The sequence below is a fragment of the Macadamia integrifolia genome, unplaced genomic scaffold (genome assembly GCF_013358625.1).
Source record: "Macadamia integrifolia cultivar HAES 741 unplaced genomic scaffold, SCU_Mint_v3 scaffold462, whole genome shotgun sequence".
Classification (NCBI taxonomy): domain Eukaryota; kingdom Viridiplantae; phylum Streptophyta; class Magnoliopsida; order Proteales; family Proteaceae; genus Macadamia; species Macadamia integrifolia.
The window spans coordinates 122,379-144,958 of record NW_024870460.1 but is presented as its reverse complement, the minus strand read 5'-3'; the positions used below and the strand labels follow the sequence as shown (position 1 = coordinate 144,958).

Sequence of the window (22,580 nt, the reverse complement as noted above, 5' to 3'; positions counted from 1 at the left end):
GCTACCAAGACCACATCGACAATCAGAGTACGCTAATCAAATCATACAAATATCACTGGTGATGTACTAACGTGATAAACTACATTATACAAAATTCAGTTGTTGACAATTCACAGGTGTAATATTTTCATCTTACATATTTCATCAACATTTATATCAAAAGTAATAATTAAAATAACTGAAGTGATGTCCATCAACCTCTTGGTGTCTCACAGACACGAGCCTCACAACCACTGCCAAAGTCCAATCCTATCTCAACACCAGTTTCATGATCTAAAAATAGTAATCAACAGGGGGTGAGCTTCACAAGCCTAGTGAGAGGTGTGCATGCAAGCACACACAACAAAAGATGCAATGCAGGTTTCACATAGACATATGATGCATATAAACACATTTATTTTATTATCCTATTTCTTACTAGGTCCATCATCTAGTATAGGTGCTACACAACGAGGTGATATCCCCTCCCTAGTACGTCGGGCTCCAGGGATATAAGCTCGCTACAAGAGGAATTCTATAGGTCCTGAAATCCTACACAATCAGTCACCCAGCAAACCTCCAAAGGTAACCCCAAACAGACAGTCATGGTCCCAGAATCCTACACCTCGGTCACCCATGTTGTGGACAACCACAGTCCCGAAATCCTACACAATCAGTTACCGGTGTTGTATCCGCCTTTGAGTATAGTACGTCATACTCTCAATAACATACTCTCAATAACATACTACCCTTTGGGATTAGCCAATACCTAACCCCCTACTAGCAAGGGGTGTAGCACCAGGGTCTGTGAATCCTAAACATATGCAATTTACAAGCATCCATAGCGATCAATCATACATCGGTAGCCATCATTGTAATACCGACCTCTGAGCTCACAATACTGGAAATGCACCTCGTCCACATCATGCCTCAAACCGTCGATGTTACAATCATTACCACTCATCTATAACTACGCATCCACAAAACCTCGGTCACACAACAATTTCGGTAAAACTAATCCATATGTGCAATATATATATATAATTGTTATATGAAAATACATCCAAAACATGGAATTCAACCACAGTACACATGAGCATGCATAAAGAAAAATATAAAAGAAAAACTCCGTAAAAGAAATCAAACACCCACTCACCTCAAAACCCAAATCACAGTGTGTGATAGGATCCCTAGCAATCAATCGTGTGTCCTCACTTGATAAGTTTAGGGTCCTAAGCAAAGGTGTATCATTTGTTAAACAGTTATAGCACCTACCCATACCTAATATGACTCATTATAGGTTTACTGTTGAACCCAAAACAATTCTTAACATCCATGTATTTACCCACTTTAAAGCCTTGGAAAAGCCCTGGACTACCCCTACCCATAGGATTAATTTGGGTAAATAGGTAAGGAACATAACCCACAAGGGGTAGGGTACCATTTAACCAAAATATGGGCTAATTGGGTTTGAAAACACCCAACTGGCTGGCTGCTTGCCCAACCGGTGGGAGAGGTTCGGCAGAAATTTCTGGGCCCTTAAATGCGGTTCTGCCAGTTTTTCTAGCTTGGGCTGCTCATGGCCAATGGGTATTGACCATGGCAGCATGGGGAAGGTCTTATATGACCTCTAAGGTCATTTTACAACCTCTAAAACACCCAATTACAGTAATTAGAATTTTTATAACAATATATTACCCAATTCACTAAAACAAATTCAGAATTGGATATGAATTGGGTACATCGGGTGGCTGCCACCATTTTCCCCAAAATTCACCACTCAATTCAGCTCAATTAAATGGAATACAGTAACCCCAGTCCAGTTTCAGTCCCAATTCAGCCCAATATTGGGTTTTAGAGAAGGAATTAAACCAATTAATGTCAATTCCCCAAATCTAAAAATTAATAAAATTCTGTTTCTAATTTTCCTGCAGAATTCTAACCATATTCTTCCTTAATTCAGTCCCAATTAGACCGAAATATTCTTGTATGGCGAAAGCCCTCTATTTTGGGGTTTGCAGGGATGGATTTAGATGTAATTAGATCCCTGAATCCCTACAAAACCTGGGTATTCAGCAACAGGTACTGAATTCAGTCCATTGGGACTCAAAACTAAAAATTTGTACCCTCGCATGCTTCTATCTTAATTAACCAAATAAATTCAGTAAAAGAATAGGGCAGCAGCCTTAACTTTGGGTGCAGTAGCCCCAAATCGATTCCTTCTTCTTCCTCTCCATTTTCTCCTCTCTTTTTTCTTCGTATGAGGCAGCAAAGGAGAGGATATAGTGGCCGACCTTCCCCTTTTTAAAGGCCAAAACAGGCCAGGTCTGTTTGGTAAAACAGGTTTTAGAAAAACTCATTTTTTTCAAGTTTTAAACCCAAATAACTTATTATAGGAAATAGGTTTCAACATGAAACCAATTGTGTTTAATCCCTTCAACATGCCCTAATCCATGGTAGGAGGAAGGAAAAATAACACTATCAAGTGGTGGGGTCCACATAACAAAAATTAGTTTTCTGGGCATTCTGCTACCCAAACCGGCTGGCCGGTTGGCCAAAGGCTCTCCAGCCGGTTAGGCTCTTTTTGGTCCTCTGTTGTCCAATCTTCTGGCTAAGGTACCCCACCTTATGCGGGACCCTTCCCTACTCATATAGGCATCCTAAAAGCTATCCATACTCTGCAATAAGATATCCTTTTCCCTTCTAGTCAATTGATTATAAGTCCTTTCCAACATGTACCCTTCTCCAAAATTTTCTATCTAAAATCAAGGTGTTACATACATGCCACACATATAACCCCAAATTCAGTTGTAAGACGTTACAGAGAGAGCTAAAACCCAATAATCTACCCCCAAAATACATGCTCAACATGTAATTCACACCTATACATTCCCTATAATAGAAATTTACACAATTGCCTTACATAAGGTTCCTAGTTCTGAGTGGCTGCATGCTTTGGAATTTGGCTGGAAAACACATTTACACTACTATACCACAAACTCAGAGATGAAGTCTTACCTATCTTGTGTGTACAACAGCAGGTACAACATGTAGCAGCAGAAAGAGCAGCAACAACTTTTGATAGAAGCATGCAGACAACCCCAGTGCAACTCAGCTTCCAAGCTCCATGCTTCTCCTTCCTTCCTTCCTTCCTTCCTTCTTCTTCTTCTTCTTCTTCTTCTTCTTCTTCTTCTTCTTCTCCACTCCTACCTAGTGAATTCGGTTTTTGAAAGGTAAAAATGGGAGAATGGGTGGATGGTTTTGGGTTTCACAATGGCTATGAGCCCCTAGGCTCCAGACTTGAAATTTGCATTAATCTTCTATACTGGCATGTGGGCCCACTTGATTCTCTACATGTCTGGTGCTACAAGACCAATAGTGGATGCCCTATCAACCTATAGATATGGTTGATCCATGCTTGCGGGGTGGTACAACACCACCAGCAGGTGGTTAGGCAGGTAACTTGCCGATGACATCAAATCTATCCACTACGCAGACCCTAGCAAAGGCCCGTAGGTCAACAATGTGTGTGACCCTGAGAACATTGTACATGCCTACTTTCCTTCAATACTTGGCTCAAGTACACAAGAAAGTTAGGTGAACCATGTTCATTGTGTACACTTCATTGGCCAAGCAAGCAACCCAGTTGTCCTTAGCGCCTGTTATGACCAAGCACATGAGGCATGCAATTGAATTTAGACAGGGGATATCACAGTTGAATCATTAACTACAACCCTAAACCCATATTTTGGGTAAAATGCTCCCGGGGCTTGGGAATTCACTTTAAGCTCGGGAAAAGCACAGGGGGGGGAGTGAAATATATATTGTCCCCGGCTAATGCAAGTCATCGGGGTCAAGGGGTACCCCTCCGATCATGCAAAACCCCGATTCTCTACCTACCCAAAACCCGAAAAATGGAGAGAGGAATGGAAGGCAAAAGGGTTCCCTTACCTTTGAAAGCAATTGGCAACAAGGGAAAGTGGCCCAAGATCTTCTCACTCCTCTTCCTTCTTCTCTGTCTTTCTCTCTTCTCCAATGAATTTCAATTGAAGTAATGAACTTAGAGATCATTTCCCCTATTTATAGTTGAGGCCCACTAGAGCATCTTTGCCTACCTAGTAGGCCTTGCCCCAAGTGGCTTATTCTAGTAATTGGGTCACGTGGACCCACCACCTTGGATTCACAAGGTGTGTAACTGAAGTGGGTAGGTCCATGTAGTGTGGGGACAAGGGTAGATTTGGCCATTACAAGAGTGGCAGGTCCCACAGGAAAAGAATGCATTTTGGCACAATAGGACCCATCAGTTGATAGTCACATGTAGGTCCTATCCAACAATTGGGATTTACAGGTGGATAGTACCTACTATTGTACTTTGCTGGTTGCCAACCCTTTTTGCCAACACCTTGGTTGGTCCTCTAGGGACTCATGCACTGTCATATGGGGAGTGCCTACCATGCATTTAATGCCAAGGAAAAGGGTGTTCAGGTCATTTACCACCAAGGCTTGAGAGAATTTAACCCGCAACATTTGCACTAGAAAGAGGGGTCATTCCTTCCTTCTAGATAGTAAATTATTGTTATCTATATGTTACCAGAGTTGACACTCTCCAGTGCATCATTTATTAACAAAAGTTTAAATTTGATCGGATTAGAGTACAGTGTAATAGTACCAATCAATAGAAGTGTACCATTAGACAATCATTAGGATTCCCTTAAGCGTAGGAGCACTCATAGGCATGTTCCCCGTCGTCATTTTGAGATTAAAGGGGAAGCTCTCATTTGTGTTCCGAATGATGAGGATGAGCATGCTTTTGTGTGAGAGGTGCTCTTCTCACTTTCTAAGGATAGGTGACAAGTTGCTATAGAAGATAAAAGAGTTCTATGAGTAAGAACCAGGTATGGGAGTTAGTTAATCTACATCCTGGGTATAAGACCATTAGAAACAAATAGATTTAAAGGTTAAACGCATGACAGACATTTCAAATGACAAGTATAAGGAAAATCTTATGGGGAAGGGCTATACCAAAAGAGGGTATAGATTATAATGAGGCTTTCTCCCCTGTCGTAAGAATTACCTCAATTTTCCTCATTATAGCCATTTTTACGAAACTAAATTTAAAGTCTTTTAGATGGATGCTAAAACTATATTTTTCAATGGATAACTAGATTCAATATTCAACCAATGGGTTTTGAGGTCAAAGGACAAAAGCGTAAAGTCCGCCGTCTCAAACGTTCTATATATGGCCTTAAACAATCATTTAGCTATTATACCATTACCTCTATTGGTTTTGAAATCATTGAGAATGATCATTATGTGTATATGAACCGTTTCAAGGAAAGTAATCTTATTTTATTCTTGTATGTTGACAATATTCTATTAGTTGGGAATGACATGGAAATGATTGTCACCACTAAGGAGTGGTTGTCCTCTACCTTTGATACGAAGGACATGGGTGAAGCCAAATTTGTGTTAAGCATCAAGATTGTGAGGAATCGTTCTAAGAATTTTCTTAGTTTGTCTAAGAGAATTACATAAAGAAGACCCTTGAATGATTCCACATAGATAAAGATAAACCTATTGACACTCCTATGGACAAGGCATATGCTTTGAGTCTTGATCAGTACCTTGAGACTGACGAGGAGAAGAATCAATGTTCAAAGTACCCTATGCAACATCGATAGGCAGCCTAATGTACGTGATGATGTGGACGCATCCAGACATATACTTTGCAGTTGTCATGGTTAGTTGTTGCTAGAGTAACCCAGGAGAAGATCATTGGTAGATAGTGAAAAGAACCTTTTGATACCTTCGTGGAATCATTGATCTTACCCTAACCTATAGTGGTTCGGATTTTAGATTGAGATGTAACCTACTGTTTGATTAAGGAGGTTTTTATACCGCCTTGGCACTACCGTTCATTCAGGAGATGCGGTGCTAGTAACCACATTGTAATAGTATAGTAGTCATGGCATTCGCTAAGACATGATTGTGTAAGCGAAAGTTATCCTAAAGCATATCTTCACTAGTAGCATGGTGGATGATCCTTTGAATAAGTTCATTGCTCAAGACTTTTTCCTTACTTACGTTAGAAATTGGGCCTTCAATGTGGATGACTTGTGTTTTGAGTTAGAACATTTCTTTAGACACTGTATTTATCACTCCTTGATTTATATATATGAAGTATACTTCTTTTTGGTGATTTACGTGTGTACACATCTTTTTTGTAAATATGCCATCAAGCTTGAACAGACCCAATCACACAGTGATTCACCTTGGTGCTTAGTGATAGCGAGTAAGAGCCAAATTCACTTTGGTGCTTAGAGATATCGAGCGAGATAAATAGACAGCTTTTAAGCTAAGTAACACTTTAGTTAGAGCTAAGATGAGACCTTTCTATGATCAAATACAACGATCCGATGTCTTAATGTAGCCTTCTTATAACCAAATGTGAGACTTCAAGTAGGCATCAAGGTGGCGGCTGGGATAACTAACTCAGGTTAGGCGCCTCATTGTGCGATTGAACCCAAACTTGTATGGTGTTCTTTTATTCTACAAGTGATATGCCCACCTTAGTGGGAGAAACACCATAACATATATTTCATACTTTATATACTTTGTCACAACCATTTGTGAGAGTGACTGAATGGATCCCTATTTTGTCACTGTGTGAGCCACATGGATCAGACTGAGTTGGCCCTACTTATAACTCTACCTGAAACTATATTATGAAGAGGATGCCCAATATCGTTACTTTAGCTTGCTCCTTAGGATCATAGATGGTGCGGTCTAGTGGGATAAGATTGTGAAAGCAGTTGGGAATAATCTGATTAACATATGGGCTCAGAGAAAAGTATTTGGAATTACACCCTTGTTTGGTGGCTCATTGCTTGAGAGACTTGTTGTATTTGTGTTTCGACGTTGTCATGAGCACATTACATGTTTTGGGGTCCACACTACTCAATCATGAAGGATCAAGAATGCTAGATCTAGTGTAGTTGGATTGTTTGGGGTATTACAGATTTTTGTGAGTGATCTACTCTATTAGTTAGATGGAATCTTGATATAGCACTCCTACCTCCATACTATCTCGTTATGCCGCACACTCAATTTCCTGTATAATGAGATATCTATTGTACTAGCATAGACAATTGAGTAGTTCCACCATATGTGGGGTAGTGGGAGATGTTAGTTGAAATTGGGTCATGGACCCAGTTCACATGGGGCTGACCAACCCACTAGCCACATTAATTAAGAATGACTTTTGACCTAATCTCGAAAGCTCTCTCTCTCTCTCTCTCTCTCTCTCTCTCTCTCTCTCTATTCTCTTTTATCTCTCCCAATTTACCGTGTGCCTCTCTAAGGATCTCCATTGCTATCTTTGGACTTAGATGGTAGAATTTTTCCTAGCGTGATCGCCCTCACTAACTGTTTGTGGGAAAACGATGTGTACATCAACTAGATCTATTCCGCTATTCCGCTACATGAAAACATCATTGAGGTAATTGTAGATCCCATGTATGTTTCTGTTCAACAATAACATTCAACTTAAAGACACCCATGGAACTCCATGCTGATGGGTTGGGCCTCCGTACAATCCAAGCTGCAAATGTGCCCAACATTGTGATTGTTCACATGAGCCCTAGAATTAAGACCTTGATACCCTAGTTTATGTGTTCTGAGAAGCCATACATGATTCTTACAATCTTACAGAAAGTCTGGTAACACATCAATCTAAGGTTCATATATACTGCAGATCTTCTGTACAAGCCCAATATCAGTGGCCTGCAAACCCGAAGATGTTCACCTTGAATGTCATCTATCTCCATGACAAGCCTAGGCCAGAGAACTGCCCTCAAAAGGTATACGATGCCGGCCCTTGTGGATGCACTTGAGCATGTCAGTGAGTATGAGGGTTATATTTTTTCGACTGGCTAGGGGCTTGCTCTTGTTTTCTTCTGCCAAATATGTGTGTTGCTTTCACATCCATAGCAACGTTGTGTCCAAGATGACATTGATATTCCCATGTCCCTTACAAAGAAGTCACCGGTCACCGACTTGACACCCGGTGAAAAGAATGTGCCTACACCCAGCCAATGAAGCCATAATCATTGCAGTAGTGACTCAATATTGTATTATTGTTTTCGGCTCTGTGAGTGGAAAGTTACTAGGTTTTCTTAATGTAATTTACAGCATCTGATCCTCCTTGCTTTTCCATCCTGTACAAAATTGTGAACACACTTTTATGATACCTTGGTGAATCAAGCATTCATTTGACTTGATATTGTTGCATTATTTAATGGAAAGCAATGCTCTAACAGCTGCAATAGCAACTATTTTATCCATTATATTACGAAAACTATTGAATCTGATACTTTTGTCAGCAGCCATGTCCTGCTCAGAAGAGGTGGGTATGCCTGCACTGATGCAACATAACCTACTTACAGATATTGCACTATTCTTGGTTCCATGGATGTTTTAGGTCTTTCTCCATCCTTTTAAAATAAGTGGACAGAAGCATCAACATGATTAATTCGGGTGGTGGTTGTGTTTGTTTAAGAGTATAGTGACAGTGATTTGATTGCAATTTCAAGTAAACAACATAATGTTTCTCGAGGGAAAAGGGAAAAAATCAGTCGTCAAGACGAGGCTTAGATTTTTTTTTTTTTTTCTCGTCTTACGCCTCAGGTGACCTAGATCCTATGACTCCTATGGGAAATATATAAGTATCCAGATGAGATTTCAGTTCTCAGAATCAGCAGATCCTTCACTAAGTAGGCATAACCAGGCCTTTTAACTTTTCTTTTTTTATTTTTTGGTGGGGGTGGGGGGAGTATAATTGAATAGATGATCTATTGATAAGGAGAGGCAAGTCCTGTGAATCCCAATGGACCCAATTCTAGCTAAAGCATCTGCTGTTGAGTTAGCTGCTCTCTCTCTCTCTCGAGTTAGAAGAGATCTCTATTGCATAAATTTTCAAGGAGGCAAGGACCCGAGGGCTGTGCTTCATCACAGCATTCGTCATCTCGCATTTTTAATCTAAAACTTCCAATCTATGATGAATTGACTTGTTAGAAAAGGATTAAGAAATAAAAAATCTTCCATTAGGTAGAATGGGATCTGGCTTGTTTCTTTTGGGAGTTCTGGAGGGTCAGAAAGTACCAACTACCAAGTTTCATGATCCAACTTAATATGTTTGTATATTAAGAGTAATTAGTGGGAAGTTGCAGATGATAGCAACTCTTATCATTGTTATTTTGGTAGGCTACAATAAAGGTGTCAATTTGGGACCAAAGCTGACCTATCTTTGGCCCTCTTTGATTTAATTTTTCTTTTTTATTTACGTCCACAACAATGGTATTTGGTTGCATTTCGTGTCATTTATGGAGCTTGTTTCTATTAAAAAAAAAATGATAAAACACAAAAACCAAAAAGAGATTTAAGAATGATTTGTGTTTTGACCAAATTGATTTTCAGTTATTTTTGTGTTGAACTTTAATGAGCACATGCTTAAAGTCTCAATATGGAGGGGTACGATAGTCATTTGCATTGTAATAAGAAATCCAAACCCCTTGCCATTTTTCTTCAGTTCAACTGGAGAAAGAGAGTTATAAGAAAGATTAGTGAAGGAAACATCTCTTCACCCATTTCTTCAAAAAACTATCTTTGTCAAGTAATTACCAAACTATTTTTATGTTTTGATAAAAAAATGGTTTTATTAATGATTTTTATTAAATAGGTAAAAAAAAAAAAATGATACCAAAGAGAGCCTTTGTTATTAAATAGGAGGATTCCAAAAGCTGATTTGGGACCGATTATTAATGGAACGGGACAGTTGTAGGACGGGTTTCCCAATGGGTCTAAAACCAAAAGACCAATAAAGAATCAACCTGGAATGGATCTGTTTGGACCCATTTAATATGCATATTTATAATTTAACATTAATTAATACTTAATAGTTATATATGTTGTAAGGGAAAAAGAATTATGTCTGGGAGTGTAAGAATTGTGCCGAGACGCAAGGGGTAAAATGACCCCCATGAAAGGTGTAATAATTTCCACCCTATTGATGCTTTTAGGTGTGCTTCTATTCAGCCCCACATTGGTGTGGGAGCCACGCTCCTAGACCTGGAACTCTTCCCCATGTTATAATTACATAAAAAAAAAAAAAAAAAAAAAAAAAAAAAAAAAAAGAGGAAAAATGTTTTTATTGTGAATTGTTATTACTTATGTGGATTGAGGATTAAGATTGAAGCTCACGACTCAGCAGTTAGGGATAGTTGCATGCTAAGGAATTTTGGGCTGTTTAAGACTTTGACTGCCCATAACCGTCAAGGAATAGGAACTGGACCATCTCATTGTTAAACAGGATCGGATCCTAATTTTGAGATTGTTCAGTAAACAGGACAATTCTAAGATTAACCAATGATACAATTCTTTAATTGGCCACCTTAACTGAAACAAATAAGAAACCGAACCAATTACCTAGAAACATCCGATTTAACACCCTTCGACTACTTGGCAGAGACCCATGGGTAAGGGAAGCCAAGTGATGCAAAGGAGGGAATTGCAATGGGTGGGAGAGTCACCATGGGCGATACTCCTTCAATAATCCAAGATATTCACACAAGGCAAGAGGACAAAGGATAAATACAAGATTCAATTAGGTGATACCAGCCACCATAGACTTGTCAGTCAGGACCCGCATGCATATGTTTCAGATTGTAAATGCACTCTTCTATATAGGGTAATTATACTAAATTGTACAAGTGGCCAACTCTCCTCCCTAGTCTACATCCTCTGTAGTTATAAGCAATGAATGGTTGAGAGCATCCAAGTATGTATCCCAAAGGGCTCCCAACCACTCAATGCTCACTGCACCAGTGCAATTACTGCAGACGATTGTCACACCCCCCTTCTTAGAAGAAAACTATACATAGAACGCAAAGAACATGAAAATAAGAAATTAGTAGGATGAGCTAAGCCCCTCTCATCAATCAAACTACCTCAAATGATCCTTTGCTTGGGATCCAACTCAGGGATTGGCGGGCTCAGGGACTATCGTCACTCCATTTTAGTTAATAAAATGGAAAACTAGATGAGACAAGTTTGGTGGATCATTTCCTTAGCCTCTTGCCTTTCCATGTATGCATACAGTTTTTTAAGTTGTAAATTGTAAACAAAAGTCAAGTGGTATGTTCAACTTGCATTAAAATATGTTTATATGTTGGTTTGACAACTTCTATCCAATCTCCTCCACTAAAAAATTAATGCAGTTTCCCCTGGAAATGTTGAAAAAGGTACAAGTTCCATGTATTAATGATAAGGAACCCTTAAGATGATAACCCACCTTTAAGAAAAGATTATATAAAATAAAAGATCAATGAACCAGGTGAGATAAACTAATAAGATATTGCATTCTTTTTTATGAAATGCTCCATTGAGTGCTCTAAACTCTAAAGAAATAAACCAATCCTCATAGAAATTCATGAGGGTTACGTGAGTGCATGGGTTGGTTAGTGGCTTAGGAATCTTCAAGTGTGCTTGTGTGCGATGGAAATACTAGATTCATTAATCATCCTTGAATTTATATCCATATCTTCTTTCTTTCCTCTATTTTTTTTAATTTTAGTTGGGTAAATAAAGTTGAGCCACTGTTCACATTTTAGCTTTTCTTGAGCAGTTTCTCAATCTTTATCTTTCAAGTCCTTCAAGTTCGTTAAGAACCCAGTGTTTTTAAACAAGCTTTAGCTTGACAAAGATGCTCTATGAAGCCAATACCCAAGATGAGACATGGCTAATAAATCCACGGGACATGTGAAGCGAACTCGGTGTTTTGGACTTTCAAGTTCTGATATGTATCCTTCGCAGGTACACCTCATTTGCCCTTCAAATGAAGCCTTGGGCGGTTTAAAATACTAATTAAGAAAAAAAATGTGAATTATCAATCCAAGGTGCGTTTACCATATATTGCATATCTGCTGACTTGTGCCTTCATGGTCCTTAAATTATATTCCTGGCAAAAGAGACTGTTTCAATGGTCATTGTATTATAAAAGTGTGAAAGATAAAAGAGTGTTCTATCAGCTGAGATGGGAAACTGCAGCTCTATTGGGTCTTCAAACATTGAGGAGTCCAAGGATTGCCATGAAAATATGTTATACATCCAGGAGAGTCCACAAGAATCTGAAAATCCAAGACTTTGTTCTCTCCATTCTCGGCGAGGCAAGAAAGGGCCAAACCAAGATGCTGCAATTCTCTATCAGGTGATTCATTTGGTCTATATGAATATTTTGCTTTGCCCGGCTATGACTAATTGAACCAGAGCCTCTTCTTCTCTGTTTTACCCAGTTTCCTTCAACACCCTCTCCTTTCTTTCTTGTTTTCTTTCTGGTTTGTTTCCTTCTAAATAGTATCTTGGTTTCCATTAAAAATGCTTTAATCTGCGAATTCAAGGAAATTAGATCATTTGTGATTTTGAGTCAATCTATAGTTAGAACAATATTGCGCTTGGGGTGGGGGGGGGGGGGGGGTGGGGAGGGGATGGGGGTTGTAAAGGAAATCATTATTCAGCCATGGTTGATCACATACCAGTCCGAGACGAGGTCCTCATCATCTTCAGTTCTTTTTTGAGGGTAACAGAATAACAGATGGTTATGGGTAAACGATTTTGTTGATATACCTTGTATTAATATTAAAGGGGAAATTGATTTTTGTGCCCTGTTTATGTTTTAGGCTGTAAGTTCTTACTAATTTTTCTTGGGTTATGTCTTAATGAAGGGTTATGGAGTGGAAGAAGGGGTCTTCTATGGAGTCTTTGATGGGCATGGTAGGAACGGCCACATAGTAAGCAAATTAGTGAGAAATCGCTTGTCGTTGCTTGTTCTAGACCAAAAGAGTGCTCACGCAGCACTTAACACTAATGCCACTAAGGAGCATGATCATGAAGATGAGGAAGCAGGATTGAACGGTGAATTGGTGTCAACTAAGACATTGCATCAATGGAAACAGGCTTGTAGTAGTGCTTTCAAGGTTATGGACAAGGAACTTAAGCTTCAGGAGAACTTAAGACTCATCTTGCAGTGGTACCACTGCAGTAACTATCATACAACAGGTGAAGTCTCTCTCTCTCTCTCCCTCTCTCTCTCTCTCTCCCTCTCTGTTTAACTCTTAATCCTGATAATAAACTTAAAACAGGGTGAAGATCTTATTATTGCTAATCTGGGAGACTCAAGAGCGGTTTTGGGAACCATTACTGAAAAAGGATTAACAGTCATTCAGCTGACAACTGATCTGAAGCCTAGCTTACCCAGTAAGACAGCTTTGTAGCATTAACCTCTACATGCCTTGAATCTTAATGCAACGTACTAGCTTTCCAGTATGCATATGTATATAAAGTTTCAAGATTCTGAAAAAAATGGCCATGTATGTACAGGGGAAGCTGAAAGAATAAAGAAGAGCAACGGTCGTGTATTTGCACTGAAGGATGAACCACATGTACAGCGCGTGTGGCTCCCCAACGATAATCTCCCAGGCCTTGCAATGGCAAGGGCCTTCGGCGACTTCCAGCTTAAAGATTATGGCCTTATCGCTGTTCCTGACATCTCATACCACCGGCTAACTGCCAATGATCAGTTTCTTGTTCTTGCAACTGATGGGGTAAGATTACTAAGTTCTTCACCATTAGTCCACCAAGAAGGTTGAGTGATTAATTGGTTTTCCCTTGGTTGGAGATTGATTCACATGAGTTGAGCTTTGTGTTGATGCAGATATGGGATGTGCTTAGTAACAAGCAAGTTGCATCAATTGTGTGGTCTGCAGAGAATGAGGAGGAAGCGGCAAAAGCAGTTGTTAATGCAGCTGTCGCTTCATGGGCTAAAAAGTTCCCTACTTCAAAGCTGGATGATTGCACTGTCTTGTGCTGTTTCTTGCAAGAGAGGAGACAAAACCACCACCTCTTATTACCCAAAGAAAGCCATGGATTCAGAAATTGGATCAGAATCGGCGGAGTAGGCTGCTTTGAATCGGAATCAATCGGCCTTGATTCTAATTGATGTCAATTCCTCCCATCATATTTTGGAATTGGCCATGAATACTCTTTCCACTTTCCCCGTTCTTTTAGTCAATGAAACATTGAAACCTACCTTTTGTAGCAATATCTTCAGGTGTTTCAAATCAAAACCCTAAAAAATCACAAAGCTATGCAAATCTTTGCTTCTTCATAATTCTAATTCCTGAGTTTCCAACTGATTCTGAGTGATAGAATCAGAATTGATGGAGGCAGAGTAGAGTGGGCGTGTGATAATCGACTACTAAAACGGGCGTCACGGAACCCTTATTATTCCTTGTTCGATATTGGTAAAAAAATTATTCCATTTTGTTTTGACCTTACAATAAGGAATATTCAACAAGACGAAGTACAACAACAACGACAGCAAACTCAGTCTCATCCCAACTTAATGAGGTTGGCTACAAAGATCCATGTAAAAGTTGGAAAAATGAAGAAAATAGGACAATTGGAATTGGCCATGAATGCTCTTTTATTTTCATTTTTGGCCACTTTCCCTGTTCTTTTAATCAATGAAACATTGAAACCTACCTTTTGTAGTAATATCTTCAAATCTTTCCAATCAAAACCCCAAAAAATCCCAAATCTATGGAAATCTCTGCTTCTTCATAATCGGGTTGACTACAAGGATCCATGTAAAACAAAGTAGGGAAAATTGAAGAAAATAGGATAACATAAGATGATAAAGAGAAATGACAAAGAGATAAAAGAGAAAAGAGGCACAATCCAACGAGATAGGAGAAACTCAGCTAAATGGAATCAGCTACAAGGATCCTTGGTATTCGGATCTCAAATTGACCAAACCCAGATAATATATAGCACTGCTGTAAGACACAATATTCATCTGTCACCCAGCAGTCTCTTCTGAAAACCAAAACCTTCCGGCATTCCATTCCTTCACACAAGACTTTTAAAAGGTTGGTTTGGGATCCTTTCCAGGAGCATTCCCTGGAACCATTTCCACAACATTACACTGTTGGGATGTAGCAAGAATGATCCCAAACCAGCAACAAGGCATCTATAGAAGAAACCTTATGGTATTCACGAATCCAAAGACACCTACTAGGTCTGAGCTAAAGATCAAATCCAACAAGGGAAAGAATCAAACCAACTAAGCTGAGCAAGAGAATGCATCTGTACAACTATTGGAACACAGAAGAGATCAACTGAACTAAAAGAAACTAGAGAAACCCAATATTCCAAGACCAACTTTCTAATACCCCCCAACCCACCTTTGATATGCAATGAGCCAAAGAGCATATCAACCAAATTTTGCCAACCGAAATAGCCATAAGCCTTTCCATTGTATCGCGAATTCTCCATTAGGAACACATAAGCAGTGGGATTAGGCCAAGCTAAACAGCTTGAAGCTTATGAACCATAAATAGATGAAAGCAGCCAGAACGACCCGAGAACCAGTTGGAAGACACCCATAAGTTTTTGAGGTCACTTTGCAAGGTTCATAGACAAACCAGAACACAGGTCGCTCTATGTTCGGCTATATGCATGGAAATTCTTTTTTTTTTCTTTTTTCCAATTAAATTATTCTCCCTAACTTTGTTTTACTCCGGAGCTAAGCATACTTAATGGTATATATATAAAGATAAAATATAGGCCAAAGATGAGGAATTGAAAAACATTCTAAGCCATTAAAGTAGTAGTTTCTACAATCCAAAGATCCCAATAATATTGTTTTGAACTGGCCATATCCGAATTTGTCTTGAAACAACAAAAAAAAATTCAGACCTGTCTGGTTGAAATTCTCTAAATTCTCTATCCTATCTCAACAGCAGCTTACTCCCCTTCTTCAATTATCTTTGTTCCCAATCCCTTAAGCCCTTCAGCTGGAATTTCAGCAACGGTAACAAGAGAGTAAAGCTCCTCTTTTGCATCTTCATCATCGTTCCTCTTCCTGGCAATGCGAACCCTAACCCTCCTTGGGACACTTCGGATCCCCCTGCTCCAGACATGCTTGCTCAGTTTCACATCCACCCTCACATCCTTAATCCCCATCGCTTTCTTGGCCAACTTCCTGATTTCCTTTATGGCCTTGGGGGCCATCTTCTTGAAGGTGCTGTCAGTCACAAAAGTTAGAAAACTGTTACACTGCTTCCACCATTAATGAGCATAATTCCGATATGGTTTACCACTCACGTAACTGGCAGAAGAATAACCATTCCATTTAAATACATACACAAAAGCCTTGTACCATTGGTACCATTCCTATTAGGTCAACTTACAGCACCAAATCGATGCATAAAAGTGCACATTACTACATTATTTGTGTTTTGCACACAATAACCAAGACAATCAGGGCCATAAATAGAACTAACAGTACAAGGACAGGTATCAAAATAAAGTAATATATGAAGCTATCACACGTCCATTTCTCAAATCAGCGTTATCTTTTAAGATAAAATAGTCATCAGCATGATATGGATATTAGCATGTACATCGACCACACCCCCACCCCACCCCACCCCCCTCCAAAAAAAAAAAAATATTGATGCAGATACATAACCAAAATGGGCTTGTTTTATTAGAAACAAGCCTAGGGTTGCTGTAGATAGGGTTGTCAAAAGGAGGACTTGAACTAACCAAACCATGGTTCAGTTCTATCCCAAGTCTAGACCTAGTTAAGTCCCATTGAGCCAGCCTTGTTGGTCCTAATTTTGCACCTATGCTGGTCCACTCCTGCAGCCATCGATCCAGTTGTCTAGCGGCTTCCACTTTGTTACTGTTCACGTGGACAGTAACATGTGAATAGTATTTTTCTCAGCAAGTTTAGGTCTTTAAAAGGATCTTCTAAAGGCTATACCCCTTATTCAGCTACAAAAGAAGATCTCTAGCAGCCATCGAATTGGCTAGCTAGCATAGCATTTAGTTTCCTTTTGTAGACTGTCAAGTTTGTCAATTTAGTTTCCTATTTTGCAACTTAGGCTAGTTTCCTTTTATGATCACTTTTTAGTTTCTATTTTTGTCAAGTTTGGTTAGCAAGTTAGACACAAATAGAAAGTCTTTTATTTCAGTCCATTAGTTTCTTTTTCTATTATTGCTTAATGTCCAAATTATTTAAGCCTATAAAGAGGCACCCATCAATTGTAATAACTAGATTTGATTAATGAATTTTTTGAATGAATACTCTTTGGCTAAAAAGTTCTTATTGAGTGGTGAGATGCTGAATCCCTTGAGAGGTGTGATAACCAAAACTTGAGAGGTGTGATAACACAAACTTGAGGAGTGAGATGCCCATTCCTTAATTCTTCTTCAAGCCTTCTCAACCCCCCCCCCCCAAAATAAAAATTTTCTTTTCCGCTCTTTTTATTTTCTTCTTTGTTTCAACTTGTGAGAGTGATCTAAGGGCCCGTTTGATAACATTTCAAGAAACGTGTTTCTGCCATTTCTGGAACAAAAAGCGTTTGATAAAACTGTTTCGTTTCACTTGTTTTCAGAAATAGAAATTGAAATTTCTAACTATTTATGGTTCAAGAAATGACCCAGGCGAAACGAGTTCTACTGGTTTCGCTGTTTCAGGAAATGACTTGTGGCCATTCTTTTCGCTGGTTACTATCAACTACCAGAAACATGCCTTATCAAACACCTTCAATTCTGTTTCTATTTTCAGAAATGGCAGAAACATTATCAAATGGGCCCTAAGTGTTGAAGACTTATTTGAAGCCATCAATAGTTGCTGTTCAGAATACACAAGTTCTCCCCAGTCAATTCTCAGATTTCTAGATTTTCTGGACAGAAGTTCAAAGGCTGGTTCTTACAACTCTAAGATCAGATCAGAGCAGGCTTTTGGGGGTTTGTTCTACACATGAAGAGCCTTCAACCAGAAAATTGAGGCCATTTGAGGCCTGTTGCTGCTGCTACTGGGAATCTCCATAATGTTTCATTTTTCATTCCTCAAGCATAACTTCCCAACCAGCCATCAGTTGAAGCTCATCTTTTGAAGGATACTTATACATCTTACAAGGTACTATAAAGCTAAATTGACAAGTCAATCAAGCTTTCAACTATAGGATTTTTTTTAATATGAAGAACAACCATGAACAGCCCAACAGCAGCACAAATAGATCAGAATAGAAGAAGGATCAGATTGGACAAACCAACCAACCATCGATCTCAGTGGTTTATCTTCTCTAATCAAATCAATAGTCTAATGATTAAGGCTTAACAGGGACTGAAACAAGTCTCAAACAGTCCAACCAACATGAACAATATAATAATAGATCATAGAAATCAGAATAGACCAAAATAGTTCTATCGATTTTAGGTATTGGTTGAGAAACCACTAGAAGACAAAACTCGGAGATTTCTAATCTCTCTCAAACCTCTAAACAGAAAAGGCTCCCCTTAGGGTCAAGTTTTCCCCTAGGTAGGGTCTAAATTTGATCCAAATTTCAGCCCAAATTGATGGCTGGTTTGGCCTAAGCAGATTCTAAAAATTCTCACAGGACTTTCTATTTTTCTGGGTAGAACTGAGAGAGGGAATGATTCAAATACCTATAGAACTTGGACAGATCTGTAACACCTTGGATGCTTGAGCGAAGATGAAGTAGAGAGAAGAACCTCTTGAGCTTCACACCCCAGAGAGTCACCGGATCATACACTAGTCCATCCACTTTGATCAAAACAAAGTAAATTCTCAACAGAGAAGTAGCAGCAGTAGCAGCAAAGTTGTTTCATAAAATCATTTGGGGGGGAGGGGGTAGTAATATGGGTTTCGGATCCTAAGGCTCTGATACCATGTTGAATGGGATAATGACTTGTGTCTAATATGACACCAGCCTCTTTATTTATAACAATGGAGAGAAGGTTATAGAAAATTATAAAGACCATTAAGCCCTGTAGGATCCGTTTGGTAATTGACACTTTCCCTAATAGCCATAAAACCCATTATTACAACAAAGACAAACAAAGGAACACCTTATCAATAAAATCACTCCCAATATCTAGCTTAAAAATGCACATCAATCAACAAGCATGCTTAAATCAATGCCAACCAAGTCCAAGTTCTTCACTCCAGTACACAACCTGGGAAATTAAATAATCAACCACGCTGAGCTGACCTAAAGGTACTAAATCACTTAGTCGTATTAAACTAAAAATAACAATATCATGGCCTAATTTGGGCGCCTGAGAGATTTTCATTTAGTGTAAGGAACAAAAGAAATGAAGATAACCATACACGTTAATATCAAATAAGAAACAAACAGTGAAGGAGTCAATCCACACGGAGCATAACCAGATAGTATATCACGCTCTGAAGAAAGAAGAAAATGCTTATAAAGGCATTAATTGGTGAATCTAAAAGCAATACTTACCAACCATGTAACCACTTGTGGAGGTTAACGGTGTAATCCCTGGTAACAACCTCCTCCTTTATGCCCTTGGATTTCTCCACCATCGTCACAGACCTTCTTCAAGATACTCCAATGATACATGGATCCTACTAGCCTTTTCGTTTCAAACTTTCCACAACATCATCAAACCAAAAAATGAAATTTAAAAAATAAGAATTGGCGGAAAGGCGGAGCAAAACCACATTAACCGAAACTTTATTATTGACTGATCTAATTAATGTGACGTATGATTCGAATATCTCTACTTCAAAGTAGTTGCAGAGAACTTGAGAGACTACCTTGACGAAAAGCGATCGAGATCTTTTTTTTAGGAAGAGATTTTTTCTTTTAGGAAGAGATAGACTATGAGGTGGTTAGGGTTTTGGAGGGGGGGAAGAAGAAGGGTCGGCAGTAATGAAACCCTACCCTTTTTTTTTTTTATGAAAATGAAACCCTACTTGCGTGGTTCATAGGTAATTTTCCTCAATTTCTTATTCTAGTTTATTAAATAAATGGATTCCAATCAGACGTTGGAAATGCCTCATTAGGTGTATACATGTCGTTTAATAAAATTATGTGATCATACAAGACGGTAGTAGTATTTACTAAAATCTACAACATCAACCAATTTGGCAATTTGCACAATTATGAGCCCATTCTTTGGCAAAATCTTCTATTTGTGTTACCTCATTAAAAGATGATCTTTTGACTCTATTTGGGAGTGTGGTAAACTCGTTTCGAAACCGTTCTGAGGATAGCTCTGGAGTGAAATGGTGTTTGGTAAGAACTATTCCCTAACACATTTTTTTCATTTCAATATTTACAAACACCATTAATGACCATATTGAAATGAAATTGATATCAAAATACATGGTTTCATGGTTTAAAAAAAGAAAAAATATTATTCCCTTCTGACTTTGCAGATTTCCCTAAACGTCAAAATAAATTCTTTTTATAATGGATTTTAGTCTATCAGTTTTTCATATTTTTTATGATTTCTTTTGTTTGAGGATAAGGTCAGTGATTCTTCAATGGATTTTTCTATTTTGTTGCTCAAAAGAGCAATGGAAGCTCAATTTAGTTAAATCTCAACTAATATTTGAAACCCTTTTAATGAAATGGGGAGGTTCTTTGAACCAATCTGAAATTGAAGTATCCTCTGTGTTATCACATTGTATTTTAGGTCTAAATTTAATTTTGGGTATTTTTCTAAGTGAAGGAGATATAGAGAAATTAAGTCTAACGAAAGTTGCAGGCTTAATTGAAACCTCTGTTAAAACTGGAACTGAAGTTCTTGACCTTGGAGGAAAGTTAATGGAGCAGGTTGAATGGCTTCCTGTGACAATTGGGAAATTATGAGATATCACTAATTTGAACTTATCTGAGAACTGGATCATGGCTCTTCCATCAAGCTTTGGTGGCCTCAAGGCATTGACAAAGCTTGACATCCACGCAAATCAATTGATAAACCTTCCTGAATCATTTGGGGAACATGTCAACCTGACTGCGATAGACTTATATGGAAACAGGTTAAGATCTCTACCAGCTTCTATTGGGAACCTGAAAAATCTTATTGTTCTGGATTTGAGTTCAAACAACTTAACTGTACTGCCACAAACACTGGGAAATCTAACTCGCTTGAAAAGATTGAATGTGGAAACGAATGAGCTTGAAGAACTCCCTTATACAATTGGGTCTTGTTCATCACTTGTGGAGCTGAGATTGGATTTCAATAAGCTAAAAGCATTTCCAGAAGCAATTGGGAAACTTGAATGCTTGGATATCCTTACATTGCACTATAATAGAATCATAAGGTTACAACTAAAAATTATGCCTATAAAAAGAAGCCTAAAGATTATAATAAGATCCGCGTTTCTTGGACATTTATTTGAAAGCAATCATAGGTCAGAAGAACATTCAATTTCTACAATGAGAAGAGTCATAAAGAGAAAAACATATATATTAACTTGAAATAGATCAAACCCACAAATGACTGAACCCCACCAAACAAAGAGGAAACACAGAAACACCCCTAGAATCCAAACCAAGGTACTCTTGCAACTGTCCCCTCTCTCACATTGGTTTTCGAAATCTTCCCTAAAACAGAACCCTAAGAGCTAGAGCTAGAGAGAGAAAGAGAGAGAGCAAATGAGAGAGAGAGAGCAAGAGAGAGAAGAGAGCGAGAGTAAGAGACATACCTAGGAGAGCTGCATGAGCGACGGGAGTTAGCGGCGAGAGATGCGTGAGAGACGAGAGGTTTTATGAAAAGGGGGTTTTGAGGTTTTTTTCGGGAATGGGCTCTTTTTTTTTATTTTATTTCCCTAAAGATCATCTTAAAATCGAAGTAACACCTAAAAGGTGTTCCTTGATCTCCACTCTTGGGATAACTTTTTGAACTGGTTCATTTCTCGGGCACAGAAACGAGAGAGGCATTACCAAATGCTTTTTTTCCCATTTCTGTTCTAAAATGGAATCTTGAACGGAAAAGATCATCTCTGGATCATTACCAAACGGGCTCTTAAGATTTGATTAATGGATTTTCATTTCATGAGTGGGATGTCCCAAAGTCGTCTTTCATGTAACTGACCACATTTAGTTGGGATAAGGCTGAGTAATGTTGTTATCTGATTCAATTTCATTTCACTATTGGTAATGTGACATTTATGAAATAAATGGACTCTAAATTCATTATTAACTTTCACCCGTGTTGTATGAGAAGATGTGGGAGTGAGGTGCCATCAGAAGAGGTAGTGGGAACAAGAGAGAATGACTCAAAACCCTCAATTGCAAGCTACTTTAGAACATCTGTTTTTGAAAGGATTTGAAAAGGAAGGGAAGGAGGTAGGGGTAATTTAGCTATTTAGAATTAACAGGTGAGTAAGAGAGATGAAAAAAAATATTTTATTGGGGAATCAGAAAAAAATAAAATAAAATAAATTGACTAGGGAAGTTTTAGTAAATGAGATAACTAGAATAGATGATTAAAGGTCAGGAAGATGAGCACCCCTCCACTTCTTTCTCCCGCTATTCCCTACCACTCTTCCCTCATGTGCACCTAATCTTCTTCCTCTCCCCCTCCCTTCTCTCATTATTCTCTTTCTGCACCCCTCCCTCTTCACTGGTTCTAGTTAGCACATCACTCTTCTCCCCAAGATAGCTCTCAGTTTAGGATCCCAAAATTCAAAAAAA

The 22,580-nt window shown here is 38.7% G+C and overlaps 3 protein-coding genes across 4 annotated transcripts; 2 read left to right on the top strand and 1 right to left on the bottom strand.

Moving 5' to 3' along the window:
* Window positions 1–11,717: 11,717 nt before the first annotated feature.
* Window positions 11,718–14,293, top strand: LOC122068852 (probable protein phosphatase 2C 72). The gene is given in 6 exon segments (XM_042632769.1): window positions 11,718–12,241; window positions 12,756–13,043; window positions 13,045–13,089; window positions 13,173–13,287; window positions 13,411–13,634; window positions 13,745–14,293. Coding segments are annotated over 6 exon segments (1,131 nt in total). The 5' UTR covers window positions 11,718–12,067; the 3' UTR covers window positions 14,030–14,293.
* A 1,372-nt stretch (window positions 14,294–15,665) lies between these two features.
* LOC122068845 (60S ribosomal protein L31-like) lies at window positions 15,666–21,699 on the bottom strand. Of its 2 annotated transcripts, none has more exons than XM_042632764.1 (3): window positions 21,590–21,699; window positions 19,374–19,520; window positions 15,666–16,117 (listed from the first exon to the last, which is right to left on the bottom strand). In XM_042632764.1, the coding sequence occupies exons 2-3, from the start codon at window positions 19,454–19,456 to the stop codon at window positions 15,838–15,840; spliced, it is 363 nt and encodes a 120-aa protein (XP_042488698.1). In that variant the 5' UTR covers window positions 19,457–19,520; window positions 21,590–21,699; the 3' UTR covers window positions 15,666–15,837. The 2 variants fall into 2 exon arrangements, with proteins under 2 accessions (XP_042488698.1, XP_042488697.1); XM_042632763.1 differs by lacking the exon at window positions 21,590–21,699 and adding an exon at window positions 19,691–19,847.
* Window positions 20,787–22,216, top strand: LOC122068847 (plant intracellular Ras-group-related LRR protein 5-like). The gene is made up of 2 exons (XM_042632765.1): window positions 20,787–21,205; window positions 22,111–22,216. The coding sequence occupies exons 1-2, from the start codon at window positions 20,787–20,789 to the stop codon at window positions 22,214–22,216; spliced, it is 525 nt and encodes a 174-aa protein (XP_042488699.1).
* Window positions 22,217–22,580: the final 364 nt, after the last annotated feature.

Excerpts from the sequence above, each read along its gene's own strand:
- LOC122068845 (XM_042632764.1), bottom strand. The coding sequence starts at position 19,456 with ATGGTGGAGAAATCCAAGGGCATAAAGGAGGAGGTTGTTACCAGGGAT. Across the intron at positions 16,118-19,373 it reads CACAAGTGGTTACATGGTTG|CACCTTCAAGAAGATGGCCC; the intron begins GTAAGTATTGCT and ends TGTGACTGACAG.
- LOC122068847 (XM_042632765.1), top strand. The coding sequence starts at position 20,787 with ATGGCTCTTCCATCAAGCTTTGGTGGCCTCAAGGCATTGACAAAGCTT. Across the intron at positions 21,206-22,110 it reads CACTATAATAGAATCATAAG|ATGTGGGAGTGAGGTGCCAT; the intron begins GTTACAACTAAA and ends TTGTATGAGAAG.